The sequence below is a fragment of the Antechinus flavipes genome, chromosome 2 (genome assembly GCF_016432865.1).
Source record: "Antechinus flavipes isolate AdamAnt ecotype Samford, QLD, Australia chromosome 2, AdamAnt_v2, whole genome shotgun sequence".
NCBI classification, from domain to species: domain Eukaryota; kingdom Metazoa; phylum Chordata; class Mammalia; order Dasyuromorphia; family Dasyuridae; genus Antechinus; species Antechinus flavipes.
Window position 1 is genome coordinate 256,899,556 of NC_067399.1, and position 14,174 is coordinate 256,913,729.

Genomic DNA, 14,174 nt, shown 5'->3' on the forward strand with positions numbered 1-14,174 from the left:
CGCCGTTGGGCATCTGCACAAAAGATGCTATCGCCTTCATACGCCCACGACAAGAGCCTGAGAGAACTCCTACGCATGCATACACACGAGCACTTAGGAACCTCGCCATTTTGCTACTGCCCGCCGGAAAACTAGGGGAAAGGTACTTCCTGTCAACCTCCAGAGAGGAAGAGGCGGAGTGGGGCGTGTCGCAACGGAGACGTCATACACTTCCGGGTTTGGGGTGACGCACTTCCTCCTCCTCGGGTCCGGTGTTCTGCGACACCTCTGTCTCAGAGGAGTAACCCGAGGGTCCCCTCCACTTCCCCGGCGACCCCCGGCCTTCCGGCCTCCAGCCGCAACCATGAACAAGAAGAAGAAGCCATTCCTGGGAATGCCCGCGCCCCTTGGCTATGTGCCGGGGCTGGGCCGCGGGTGAGCAGGGGCTGCAGCGGAGCTGAGGCCAGGGCCAGAATAGGAACCAGGCGGCCCTGAGCTGTGGAAGCTGTGTCCCTCATCCGCCCGCTTGTTGTCGTCCGCCCGTGTCCTCGGGGGGAGGAGGGAGGAGGGGAAGTAGGAAGGATGCTCTGGAGAGGACTCGTCGCCAAACATCACATATACAGACACACATACGCAGAGTCCTCTTCCATTCCCCTACAGTTCTCGTTCCTTCTCTTTCTGCCTGTTGCCCTCCTCCCCCCTTCTTTCTCTTTCATGTGTTTCCTCAGCGTATTCCTCTTCTGTCTCCCACCCTCCTTCCCTCCAGTTTTCCGGCATGATTTAGGGTCTACTCCTTCTTACTCATCTTCCTTCAGATAAAATACTGTATCATAATAATCCTGGTAATTCTGGTTTAGATAATAAGTAAGCCATAATTTCATTGTGCTTCGGGATTTGCAGAGGATTTTTTTTTTTCAATTATGATGTGAGTGATACAAGTATACATCCCCTGCGTTTTACAAGTCAGATAAACTGAGGTTTAGAGAGTTAGATGACTGGCTACCTTAGCCAGGAATTTTCAACTTTAGGATTTCTGATTCCACCCAGAGCTCTTTCTGGGAAGCCCTCAGTGCCTTGCATTCAAGCTTAGTTTTTTGAATGTGGCATAGGCAGATATGATATTTTATTCTATCAGGCTTTTCCATCTTACCATCATTTTTGTTTTTCCTGCTTCTTTCCCTTTTTCAGTCCATTTTCTCCTCTGCCTTAACATAAATTTATCCACTGGGTGTTGGAAGTGCAGTTAATGAGCTCATTGCCCTTTTCACAGTAGCTAGGAAATTTCCTATGTTTATAGCATTACGTTTTGTTTTGAAAATATGGCAGTGGTTAGTTAATCTCCATTGAAATAGCTTTATGACATCTTAGAATTACTTTTTGTTTAGATGGATGCTAGGAAAAAAAGAAGAGGGAAATTGGTATAAGAGTAAGGTAGATGAAAAGGAATTTCTTTTCCTCATATTATTTGGCTTACTTGATATCTATTAAAATGCCACCTTCTGCAAAATTTATTTCTTTCCCAATCCTTCTGAATGTTAGTGCTTTCCTTCTCCGATTTCCTCCTTTTTGTTAAATGTGTGTATAGTTGTTTGCACGTTATCATAAATAATAGTCCTTATTCTTTGAGGGCATGGGCTATTGTTGCCTTTCTTTGTATTCCCAATTTGCAGCATTCTGCAACATAATAGGTGCTTAATAAATACTTTTTGACTTGATTGAATTCTATTAAGAAAAAATATGGCTTTGTAGATAGAGCCTTCACTTGGATTCTGAAGGACTTTGGTTAAAATCTTGCCTTTTTTGGTTAAAATCTTACTAGATGAGTGACCATGCAATCGATTAATCTTTCTGAACCTTAGCTGCTTGCTTCATATGTAAAATAGAAAATAAATGTACATTCCTCACAGCATGGTTTTGAGTCTGAAGTGAAATAACATGTAAGCCACTTTGCAAACAGTAAGTCTCTATGTGTTATATAAAGCCTTTTAGGTATTTGTTAAGAGTTATCATACATCAGTCGCTGAATCTATGCCATTTCCTACAGAGCCACTGGTTTCACCACTCGGTCAGATATTGGGCCTGCTCGGGATGCCAATGATCCAGTGGATGATCGACATGCTCCTCCAGGCAAGAGGACTGTAGGAGACCAAATGAAAAAAAACCAGGCTGCAGATGATGATGATGAAGATCTGAATGACACTAACTATGATGAGGTGATAACATGGATTGAGGCTTTCATGGACTTTTTTGATAGATGCTTAGGAAGAAAAACTCTAAACTCCCCCTACTGTTATGCCATTACATCTGTGCTAGAGAATACTTTGGATAGCTGGTTTGTTTTTTATATTTTAGCTATTAGACCATTAACAAGGTGGGAAAGGTTAAGGTTGAAATGTTTTTATAGCTTTTGTATCTCTATAGAAAAGATCATTTAGGTTCAATTACCATTATAACAAGTAAAAAGCAATACATTTTTTCCATTAACGTAACATCTTCACTTAAAAAAATTATTGACGTATTAATCTAGTGTATTCCTCCACCTTACCCTGAGCTATCCCTTATAATAAATAATTAAAAAGAGGAGGAGAATGTTGAGTAAAATTTATCAATATATTACTATTCTGGTGGTCTCTTCTGTAAAGAAGGGAGATAACATTCTCATACCAGTGTCTGTTCCTTGAGGCCAAGGGCATTTTGTCTTCAATGTGAATGATAATGAACACTTACAAGTTTGGTTGCTGGTATTTTTTTTCTTTTTGGAGGGAGGGCGTTATACTTTTATACTGATAGTACTTCTGAATAGTGAAGAGAAATAATTGATATCTGTGATCTCATCTAGTTAGATTCTTTCTTCATCTGATTACATTGCACTCTATCCATGTCTTGTTATTTCATGCTGTACTTCTCTCTGGAGTATCTTTCCAATAACCTGGGGATTTTTCTTTCTTTGATTATTTCTTGGGTATCAGTTCACTACTTAAGCAATCCGTCCATTATTTTTGTTATTCTTTGTTCTTAAAATTTGACCATTCTATCTTTTTTTTCCTAGTTGTGTATCATTGATGACATCTTTATACTTTCTTCTTTTTTTTTTGCTAAGACAATTGAGGTTAAGTGACTTGCCCAGGGTCACACAGCTAGGAAGTGTTAAGTGTCTGAGTGCAGATTTGAACTCAGCTCCTCCTGACCTCGGGACTGGTGCTCTATCCATTGTGCCACCTATGTGTCTGACCTACTTATACTCTTCATGTATTTTTTATTTTTCTGGGTTTCTTACAGTTTTGATTTTGAAATTGTTGTATTCTGTGATTCACAACTGTATAACAGCACTTTCTAAGTTAAGATTTTGTTCTTAAAAATATTCTACAGTAAGTGTGGAAAGGGACATTTTTGCCCTTGGTTATATTGACAGAGATAGTTTTCCTTATTTCTATTGGTACTATTAAAAGAATCAATTAATTAAAAAATTCTTTCTTTGGATCTTAGTTTAATGGTTATGCTGGAAGCCTTTTCTCAAGTGGTCCTTATGAAAAAGATGATGAGGAAGCAGATGCTATTTATGCAGCATTGGACAAAAGAATGGATGAAAGAAGAAAAGAAAGAAGGTAAGGATAACTTTTGCACTATACATTTTTGTTTATTTAATTTCTGAGAACAGGTACATCTTTAGTCTGTGGTAGTCTCTGCTTGGATCACAAATCAAGAGCTGGAAGGGCAGGGGCCATCTAGTTCTACATCTATATTTTTGAGTGATGAAAAAATTGAGGCTGAGGGAAGTTAAGTGACATGTCCAAGGTCATTACAGGAAGGATCAGAGGTAATATTGGTCCTTTGAATCTGTTGCACTTTTTTTTGTTCTATAAATGCTTGTAGTGGACTCAACACAAAAAACATAATGATATTGGAGCCTGGGTAGAGAAGTAAGAAAGTCTTGAATTCTGCATGTATGTCAAAAATTTGCATTAATATTTTGAACAATTTACTGTGCCTCAAATTTCACATCATAGAAGTAAATATTATTTGAACTGATTAGGACAAGGTATAAGAAGACTGTTACCTTTATTCTTAGTGTAGTGTCTTGTCTTTTAAGATGGCATAAATTGCTTTGATTGCCCTATCATTGTGTTGATTTATTGAACTAGTGGTCTAGTAAAAACTCTCAAATTTTTTTCAGATTAACCTCTTTATAGCCATACCATAGTCTGTCTTGTACTGGTGAAGAATTTTTTGATTTTTGTTTTTTTGAAATTCTTTTGAAGTTGATTAAATTTCTGTGTTATTGGATTCAGGCCAACGTTCCTTTTAAAGATTATTTTGGATTCTAACCTTGCCATTATTAGCTTTGATTCATTTGCAAATTTAATAAACTTGCCATCTTTGCCTTTATATAAGTCATTGATAAAACTGTGAAAACCAGGATTAAAGATACATTCTTGGAGTGTTCTTCAAGAGATGTTTTTCCATATCGGCAGTGAATGGTCAGTGATTATTCTTTTGTATCTGATAGTTCACTAATTAATTAATTAAAGTCCATATCTTTATGTGGAAAACAATAATAGCATGAGAAACTTTCAAATTATTTGATGAAATCTAAGTAAATTATGTCTGTAACAGTCTCCTGATTTATGAATCTAGAAACCTCATTCTATATGTAAATCTATCATTTCTCTTGATGTTCCATCATTATTTCTTAGAATCATGAATGGTCATTGTATTTAACATAGTTCTTGCAGCTTTCTGAGTTGTTTCTTTTTACAGTATTGTTACATTCTGGCTGTGTTCATTTCATTCATCATCAATTTTATGAATGTTTTAAAAATTGTTCATTTTTATAATACTGATATAAATTGTTCTACTGGTTCTTCATTCTTCACAAGTATATATGAATACATTCATATAAGTTTTTTTAAGACATTTTGAAATATCTCTTCTTTTATTACAGCACAATAATATTCCCTCATATTTATATGCCACAACTTAATCAGCTGTTCCTCAATATTCAAAGGAATTCAAAGGTTTCTAGTTTTTTTTGCCATCCATTGTACATGGATGATTTTTTTCCTCTTATTTTTTGTCTCTTGGGTGTACATATAGCAGTGTTGTAGCTGGATTAAATTAGGGCATATACAGAGTAATAACTTTTTGTTTGTATATTGTACCCATTCACAGTTTCACTGACAATGCATCAATGTGTTTGTTTTCTTACCATAAGCCCTCCAACATTTATTGTTTTCCTTTTTTGTATTCTCCATTTTTCTGGTGTGTGGGAAATAATAATATGATATGAAACTTTTATTTTTTTCATATGGTTATAGGTAGCCTGAATTTCTTCCCCTGAGAATTATCTGTTCATCTACTTAAACCATTTATTAATGGGAAATGCATTTGAATCAGTTCCTTATATTACTTGGAAGTGAGATGTTTGTCAGACAAACATACTGCAAATATTTATTTCTAGTTAATTTTAATTTTAGCTCTATTAGATTTGTTTGGGTAAAAACTTTTTAAGTTTATGTAATCAAAAGTATCCATTTATCTTTTGATCCTCTTTTTCCCTGCTTAGTTATTGGCTTTTTTCCTATCCATAGATGTGATAGGTATTTTTATCATTTTTTAAAATTTGTTTTTGGTGTGGCCTTTAACATCTGGGACACATCCATTTGGAGCTTATTTTTGTTTAAGATATAGATAGTGGTTTAAATCTAATTTCTTTCATATTGCTGTTCAGTTTTTTCCTGCACTTTTTGTAACTGGTTATCAAAAGGCAGGTAGATAGCAGAGTGGATAGAACTTTGAACTTGGAGTTAAGAAGAATTCTGTTCAAATCCAGCCTCAGATACTTAGCAGTTATATGGTCCTGGGCAACTTACTTAGCCTCTGAGTATCTCAAATTTCTACAACTGTTAAATGGGGATAATAATGGCATTTACCTTCCAGGGTGCTGTGAGAATCATATGAGTTAATATTTGTAAAGTGCTTATTTCATTGTCTGGCACATGTTGTTCAGTTGTTTTTCAATTGTGTGCTATTCTTTGTGACTTCTTTTGAGGTTTTCTTGGCAAAAATACTAAAATGGTTTGTTATTTCTTCTAGCTTATTTTTACAGCTGAGGAAGCTGAGGCAGGCAGGATTAAGTGACTTGTCAAGTTTGAAGCCATTTTTGAATTCAGGAAAATGAATTTTCCTGACTTGAGACCCTCCAGTCTATCTAATATTCCATCTAACTGACCCTGATATATGTTTGGTGATTAATAAATGCTTATTTCCTTCTTCCCTCTCTCCCTGCTTCCCTCTTCTTCTTTTTGTTAGATACGTTGGCTTCTTTATGTTATGTAACTAATTTGTTCCACTGATAGATCTCTATTTTTAAACCAGTAACAACTTGTTTGAGTAACTACTGTTTCAGAGTATAGATTAAAATCTGCAATAGCTAGGTCCCTTTTGTTCCCATTTCTTCTCATTATTTCTCTTGAAATTTTTGATTTTTAAAAATGAATTTCTTCATTATTTTTCATAGTTTTGTAAAGTATTGGTAGTTTGGTTTAGCATTGAATAAGTAAATTAATTCAGGTAGTATTTTATTTTTATTATATTTATTCACTCTTCCTGTGAGCAATTAATATTTTTCCAATTATTTAGAGATATCTATTTCTATTAATAGTTGTTTGTGGTTGTATTTATATGGTTTAAAAAATTTTTTTTTAGTGTATCTTGAAAGTAAGACTCCCAGCTATTTATATGTGCAGTGGTAGTTTTATGAAATTTGTTTTTCTTTTCCTTCTTAATGGGTTTTATTGGTATTTTAAAGAAATGCTGATAATTTATGTGGGTTTGTTTGCTTAAGTTATTATTAGAAAAAAGTATACCTATGTCTCATACAAAAATTGGCTGTCTTAGAACATGAGAATATAAATATCACAAAAATGCAGAAAAATTATATATATCCTTTACTCATCACAGAAAATAAAAATAAATAAAGGGCCACAGAAAATCAACTGGATACTAAATAATTTATTCTTAAAGAATTGTTGGGTCAAAGAACAGCTCATATTAAAAATAATAACAATGGGATAACATTTCATATTTTTGAGGGTACAAAAAAGCAATACTTGAGAAAAAATTTATGTTTCTAAACATTTTTATTAACAAAAAGTACAGATCAGGGAATTGGGAATGCATCTAAAAATACTAGAAAGCCAACAAATTAAATCAAGTAAACACCAAATTAAAAACCTTGAAAATTAAAGAAGAAATTAATATAATTGGAAATTTTAAAAAAATCATCAGTAATTTTTATTAAATAAAAGTAAGAATTTTTTTTGGGGGGGGACTCAAAACATTAGAAAACTCACTAGCTGTTTTGATTATAAAGAAAAAAGGGAGAGCCAAATTATCAGTATCAAAAATGAAAAATGAGAATTCACAGCATATATTGAAGAAATAAAACATATTAGAAACTATTTTGCTCCAATACCTACCCATAAAGCCAACAGCTTAAATGAAAAGAAAATATTTACAAAAATGTAACATACCCAATTTAATAGAACAAGAAATAAAGCAGGGGTCCTCAAACTTTTTAATTAGGGGACCAGTTCACTGTCCCTCAGACTGTTGGAGGGCTGGACTATAGTAAAAACAAAAACTATGAACAAATTCCTATGCACGCTGCATATATCTTATTTTGAAGCGAAGAAACAAAACAGGACAAATTCAATATTTAAAATGAAGTAAAGTTAAATCAACAAACTTACCAGTATTTCAATGGGATTCCTAGCTGTGTGACCTGGGCAAGTCACTTAACTCCAATTAAGAGTTCATTTCTAAAATACTTTTTTGGCTAATGAGATAGTCAATGTCTGGTTCCATATTTGTCACTGCTAGTCGTAACAAGTGATGCAAGTGTGCATCCATTAGTCTCAATCTGGTTGGAGATTTCAGATGTTTCATTCTAGAAAAAGTCTGTTCACAGACATAAGTGCTGCCAAAGATGGTTGCTATTTTGAGTGCATGATTCCTGAGATGAGGATATGTCTCAGAGGGGAGAGATGCATAGAAATTATGAAGACTGCTTGACTTGAATGCATCTTTCAGAGAGTCACAATTCTTCAGTTCAGCCAGGTCCATTTGGTAAATTGTATCCACATTTTCAATGTCAGTAGAAAATGGGTTATGGAAAAGCTGTATGTCCTGTTCATGGAGATGAAGCTCTTTAAATCTACATTGGAACTCCTTTTAAAATTTTTCCAGTGAATCCACACATGTTTTGTTTGGGAATGCAATCAGCGGTTTTTCCACTAAGAGATTTTGAGTTGTGGGAAGATGGCAGAAGTTTTCCTCTTTCACTTGTTTGATGAGGAAGCCTAATTTTACTTCAAATGCTTTGACATGTGATTGCATATCACAGATGAGCTTCCCTTTTCCTTGAAGTTGCATATTGAAATTGTTGAGTAGCTCTGTTACATCTGTTGGAAAGGCAAGGTGCCGTTTCCATTCTGTGTCATTGACCTCTGGTATTACTTTTGTTTTTTTGAAAGCAGAAAAGTTGTAATCTGTGGAAGTAAGTCATAGAAACGTTTCAAAACTCTCCTTCGACTCAGCCAATGGACTTCTGTGTGATATAGAACATCTTCACACTCAACATTTAGCTCAGACAAAAATTCCTGAAATTTTCTGTGATTTAGTGCATTAGCTCTAATGAAGTTAACACAAGATACCACAATTTTCATAACAGAATCCTACTTCAGTGATTTACTACACAGCGGTTGTTGGTGGATGAGGCAGTGTATGGCTATTGGATGAGAACGGTTATATTTGTCCATCCCTTGGTTAATGCGAGCAGTTACTCCTTTCTTAGATCCCACCATGCTAGGAGCACCATCAGTTGTCACTCTGGCTAGTTTAGCCCAGTCCAGCTCCAAACCATTCATAGTTTGGCAAACCTTTTCATAGATATCTTCTCCTGTAGTTGTTCCTTTGATGCTTTGCAGTGCAGCAAGCTCTTCTATGTCTTCAAAATAATCATTCTTCCCATGAATAAAAATTAGAAGTTGTGCAGAATCATAAACATCGCTGTTTTTGTCGAGTGCCAAGAAAAAATACAAAATTTTTTTTATGGAGTTTTGAAAATGCTGATGCAGATTGTCTCCCATTTCTTCAATCCTCCGTGTAATTGTAGGTCCTGAAAGACTCACTGTACTAAATAAATCAGCCTTCTCTGCACACATCTCTTTGGCAACAGAAAGAAGGTATTCTTTAACAAATTCTCCCTCCACGAATGGTCTGCCAGTGTGTGCTGTTAGCTTGGCAACTTGAAAACTTGCTCATAGTGATGAAATATTTAGCTGCTTCTGCTTCACAAAAGTATTTTGCTGAGTTGTCAATGTATTTTTCAGTTTTAATAGTTTATCTTTTCTCACTTTTCCAACCAACCAATCATATTTGTCTTTATGTTGAGTTTCATAGTGTCAATGCAAATTATATTCTTTGAACACAGAATATAGTGTCTGGCATATCAGACATACAGCTCTTTTCTTGTACTGCATGAAAAAGTAATCATAAGTCCACTGTTCTTTGGATATCCTACACTCCAAGTCAATTTTTCCTTTTTTTGACATTATTTCCTAGGGATTCCAAATTGCTATTTGTAATATATATGCAGCGCTACAAAAACAATATACTAGCAATAACTTTGCCCACACAGAGACATACAGACAGCAATGCCCGACTTCCTCCAAGCAGCCTCTGCACTATGACGCCTCCGTGTCCCGTACTCTTTCTCCTGCTCTTGGTGCTCCTGCTTCCGACCTTCACTGCTGCAGTGAATTCCCCCTGCAGCAGCCATGACATGCGCAGCATGCACTGTACATCCCCTGCGCCTGTCTGTTTGTGGTGGCTGCCGTTACTGTACAAGGCTGCGGGCTGTCAGTTCTTTGTCTTCTACATCTCTCTCCCTTCCCCACACCACACCACCCCGGCCTGGAAACTCATCTCACCTTGGCATTGCCTCACACTCTGTCTCCACTGCCTCATCCCAGTCCTGGAAGTGTGTGTTTCTAAAGCGAGTTTAGGTTGAATGTCACTTCTGGTCTGATTTTGCCATAACCTGGCGGGCTGCATAAATGTCCTCAGCGGGCCGCGGTTTGAGGACCCCTGAAATAGAGTATTTATAAATTCAATTTCAGAGGAAGAAATTGAAAAAAGCCTTAAGTGAATTTTCAAAAGAAAATTTCCAGGATCAAATGGATTCACAAATGAATTCTATTAAATATTCAAAGAACAATTCCAACATTATATATTTTTTTGGTATAAATTACAAAAAAAGGGATATCTTCCTTATATAATACAAGTAAAACAGGGAGAATCAAAAAGGAAAGAAAATTATAGACTAATATCTCTAAATAAACATAGATGTAATTTTTTTAATGTTGTAAATTTGTGTGGTTTTACTTTTTAAAATGTTAATGATTTATGTGAAAAAATTTTTTTCTTTATTTTGTATTCTGACCAATGATGATAGATAACTTAGAATTTTTAAATGGTTTAAAAAAAAATCTATGTTCAAAGTACTTAATTTTAAGAACCTAGAGTTCAAAGAGAGCTCAACTAGTCCTTCTAGTCCAACTTATACCTAAACTTTCTGGGTACCATATAACCCAACAATTGGTACAGATATAAAAAATTAAATGTAAAATATTAACAAAGAAAAAACAAGAGCTGCCATTATTTGCAACAGAAGTAAGCTAGAATCCTTTCCAATAAATACCAAGGTGAAGAAAGAAAACCCATTGTCACAGTTCTTTTTGACATGGTATTAGAAATAATGGCTTTAGCAGTAAAAAGAAAAGAAAAAAGAAATTGAAGGGATAATCACAGGTAAAGAAATGACAAAATTAGCACTTGCAGATGACATGGTGTACTTTAGGAACCTTAAGGGGTCAACTAAAAATTAAAGTCACTAACTTCAGCAGTTAAGGAAGGGAAGTGCATTTTCTCAATTGCTAGGTTCATTTTTCAAGGGCTAGGTTTATTTTTTATATACATACATATATATGAAATTATTTTTGTTCTATGACTTATTTTTCATGATACCATGCTGTCTGTGATCATCCCTGACTTTTCTAAATATTTGTTAATCATATTTATAATTAGAATTTTTCCAAGAATCAAAATAAAGCTCATTGGCCTACTCCCTTTCCCTTCCCCCCCTCACTCCCCCTCCCCCCCTCCTTTTTTTTTTTTTTTTTGGCTGAGACAATTGGAGTTAAGTGACTTGCCCAGGTCACACAGCTAGGAAGTGTTAAGTGTCTGAGGTCAGATTTGAACTAAGGCATCCTGACTTCAGGGCTGGAGCTCTGTCCACTGAGTACTCTCCCCCTTAAAAAAATTTTTTTTTAAAAAAATTTATTCATCATCCATTTATTTATTTTCTTTTTCCCAGTTACATGTAGCAACAAAAATTTTTTTGGTTATACATGTATCTTCTTTTTTTCTTTTCTTTCTTTCTTTTTTTTAAAATAACATTTCCTTATGAATTATGTTGGAAGAGAAAAATCAGAACAAAAGGGAAAAACCATGAGGAAAAAACTTTTAAAAAAGTGAACATAGCATGTGTTGATTTACAGTTTTCATAGTGATCCAACTGGATCAGAGGATATGTACAGTTTTATAGCCCTTTGAACATAGTTCCAAAGTGCTCTCTAGAATGGTTGGATTGTTTCACAACTCCACCAGCAATGCATTAGTGTCTCAGTTTTCCCATAATCCCCTCCAACATTTATCATTACCTTTTCCTGTGATCTCAGCCAATTTTATTGGTATGGCATGGTAACCTTAGAGTTGTTTTAATTTGCATTTCTCTAAATCAATAGCCACTTTCTCTTTTTTTTTGAAAATTGGGATGTCATTTGTCTTCCTCCTGTTTTGAGAGATTAGTTACAATGGCTCAGTAACCTCAACAATCAAAAAATTTTTTAAAGCTTTTTATTTTCAAAACATATGCATGGATAATTTTTAATATTAACCAATTTGTGATTCCCCATTCACAAAAATTTTTCCCTCCCTTTCCCCATCCCCTCCTTAGATGGCAAATTACTCAATATATGTTAAACATGTGCAATTCCCATATATGTATTTCCACAATTATCATGCTGCACCAAAAAATATCAGATGAAAAAAGGAAAAAAAAATGAGAAAGAAAACAAAATACAAACAACAGCAAAAAAGTGAAAATGCTATGTTGTGATCCACACTCAGTCCCCAGTCCTTTCTCTGGTTGTAAATGACTCTCTTCATCATAAGATCATTAGAACTGTTCTGAATCATCTCATTGTTGAAAAGAGCCATGTCCATCAGAATTGATCATCATATAGTCTTGTTATTGCCATGTACAGTGATCCTCTGGTTCTGCTCCCTTAGCATCAGGTCATGTCTTTCCAGACCTCTCTCTAATCTTCTTGCTGATTGTTTCTTAAAAGAACAGTAATATTCCATAGCATTCATATACCGTAACTTAATCAACCATTCTTTAATTGATGGGCATCCACTCAGTTTCAGTTTCTTGCCACTACAAAAAGGGCTGCCACAAACATTTTTGCACATGTGGTTCCTTTCCTTCCTTTAAGATCTCTTTGGGATATAAACCCAGTTGAAACACTGCTGGATTAGAGTTTGATAGCCCTTTGGGCATAGTTCCAAATTGTTCTCCAGAATTGTTGGATTTGTTCACAGTTCTACCAACAATGTATCAGTGTCCCAGTTTTCCCACATCCCCTCCAGCATTCATCATCATCTTTTCCTGTCATCTTAGCCAATTTGAGAGGTGTGTAGTGGTATATCAGAGTAGTCTTAATTTGCATTTCTCTGATCAATAGTGATTTAGTGCTTTAGAGCACCTTTTTATATGACTAGAAATGGTTATAATTTCTTCATCTGAAAATTGCCAGTTCATATTCTTTGACCATTTATCAATTGAGGAGTGATTTGTGTTCTTATAAATTTGACTCCATTTTCTTTGTATTTTAGAAATGAAGCCTTTGTCAGAAATATTAGCTGTAAAAATTGTTCAGCTTTTTGCTTGCTTTCTATTCTTGGCTGCATAGTTTTGTGTGTGCAAACCCTTTTAAATTTAATGTGTTCAAAAGTATCCATTTTGCATTTCATAATGTTTTCTAGTTCTTTCATCATAAATTCCTCCCTTTTCAAAGATATGATAGGTAAACTAACTCTTGCTCTCCTTACTTGCTTATAGTATCAGCCTTTATACCTAAAAGATACCTGTTTTACCTTATTTTTGTATGGGATGTGAGATGTTGGTTTATGGCTAGTTTCTGACATTATTTTCCAGTGTTCCAGCAATTTTTATGAAATAGTGAATTCTTTTCCCAGTAGCTAGAGTCTTTGGGTTTATCAAATTATTCTTTCAAAATCTAGAGGCAATGCTCAGTTTGCTTCTTTAATACAAATTCAAAGGTGGTATGGCTATTTTCCCCCCAAGGGTCCTATCAAATTTGTTCTTACCACCAGATTGTGTTTTTTGGTGAAAATCAGGTCCAAAAAAGACATTCCTCCATCTTTTGAAGCATAAACTTACTAATATAAACCTAGAAAATGTTAGTTGCTTTGCTTTAGCCAGGAGATTTAATTGAAGTTCTTCATTACTCCTTTAGCATGCCTACATGTCAGTCTTGTGTTCTCTTTCCCGTTTTCTGTTTTTGATCAGGTAGTATAGTTTATTCACAATATTAACTTTGCTTCTGCTAATATTAATCTTAGCTCATTCCCCTCCACTGTGATTACCTTCTTTGATTCTTGATTTCCTTGAGTTGAATCTTAATATACAATACAACTTTTCCTTACTTCCCTGGATTCATTTTAGCTTATCACTTTGCTCTTTGAAAATGTAGTGTTCAGAATTAGATGTAATATTCTAGATATCATCTGAAATGAAGAGAATACAGTATGATACTCACCTCCCTTATTCATTATGATATATTTCTATTAATGTATCCCAAGATTGAATAAGAGGTTTTTTGGCAGCCCTCTCACACTGAGCCTGCTGTGTCATATTGAACTTGCTGTCCACTAAAACTGTCAGGTCTTTTTCACGTGAACTACTTTTTAGTCTTGAGCTAGTGAGATTCTGCTACGAGAAAAAGTCTTTTACACAGGAATACTTAATTTCTTAGGAAGGGTAAAAA

General features: G+C 35.0%; 1 protein-coding gene across 1 annotated transcript in view; it reads left to right on the plus strand.

The window, feature by feature from the left end:
* Nucleotides 1-219: 219 nt before the first annotated feature.
* Nucleotides 220-14,174, plus strand: part of PRPF6 (pre-mRNA processing factor 6) — a 75,918-nt gene continuing 61,963 nt past the window's right edge. The window contains exons 1-3 of the mRNA XM_051976822.1: nucleotides 220-414; nucleotides 2,024-2,192; nucleotides 3,466-3,584. Coding sequence (XP_051832782.1) covers nucleotides 344-414; nucleotides 2,024-2,192; nucleotides 3,466-3,584 — 359 coding nt within the window. The 5' untranslated portion in view covers nucleotides 220-343. The remainder of the gene's footprint in view (nucleotides 415-2,023; nucleotides 2,193-3,465; nucleotides 3,585-14,174) is intronic.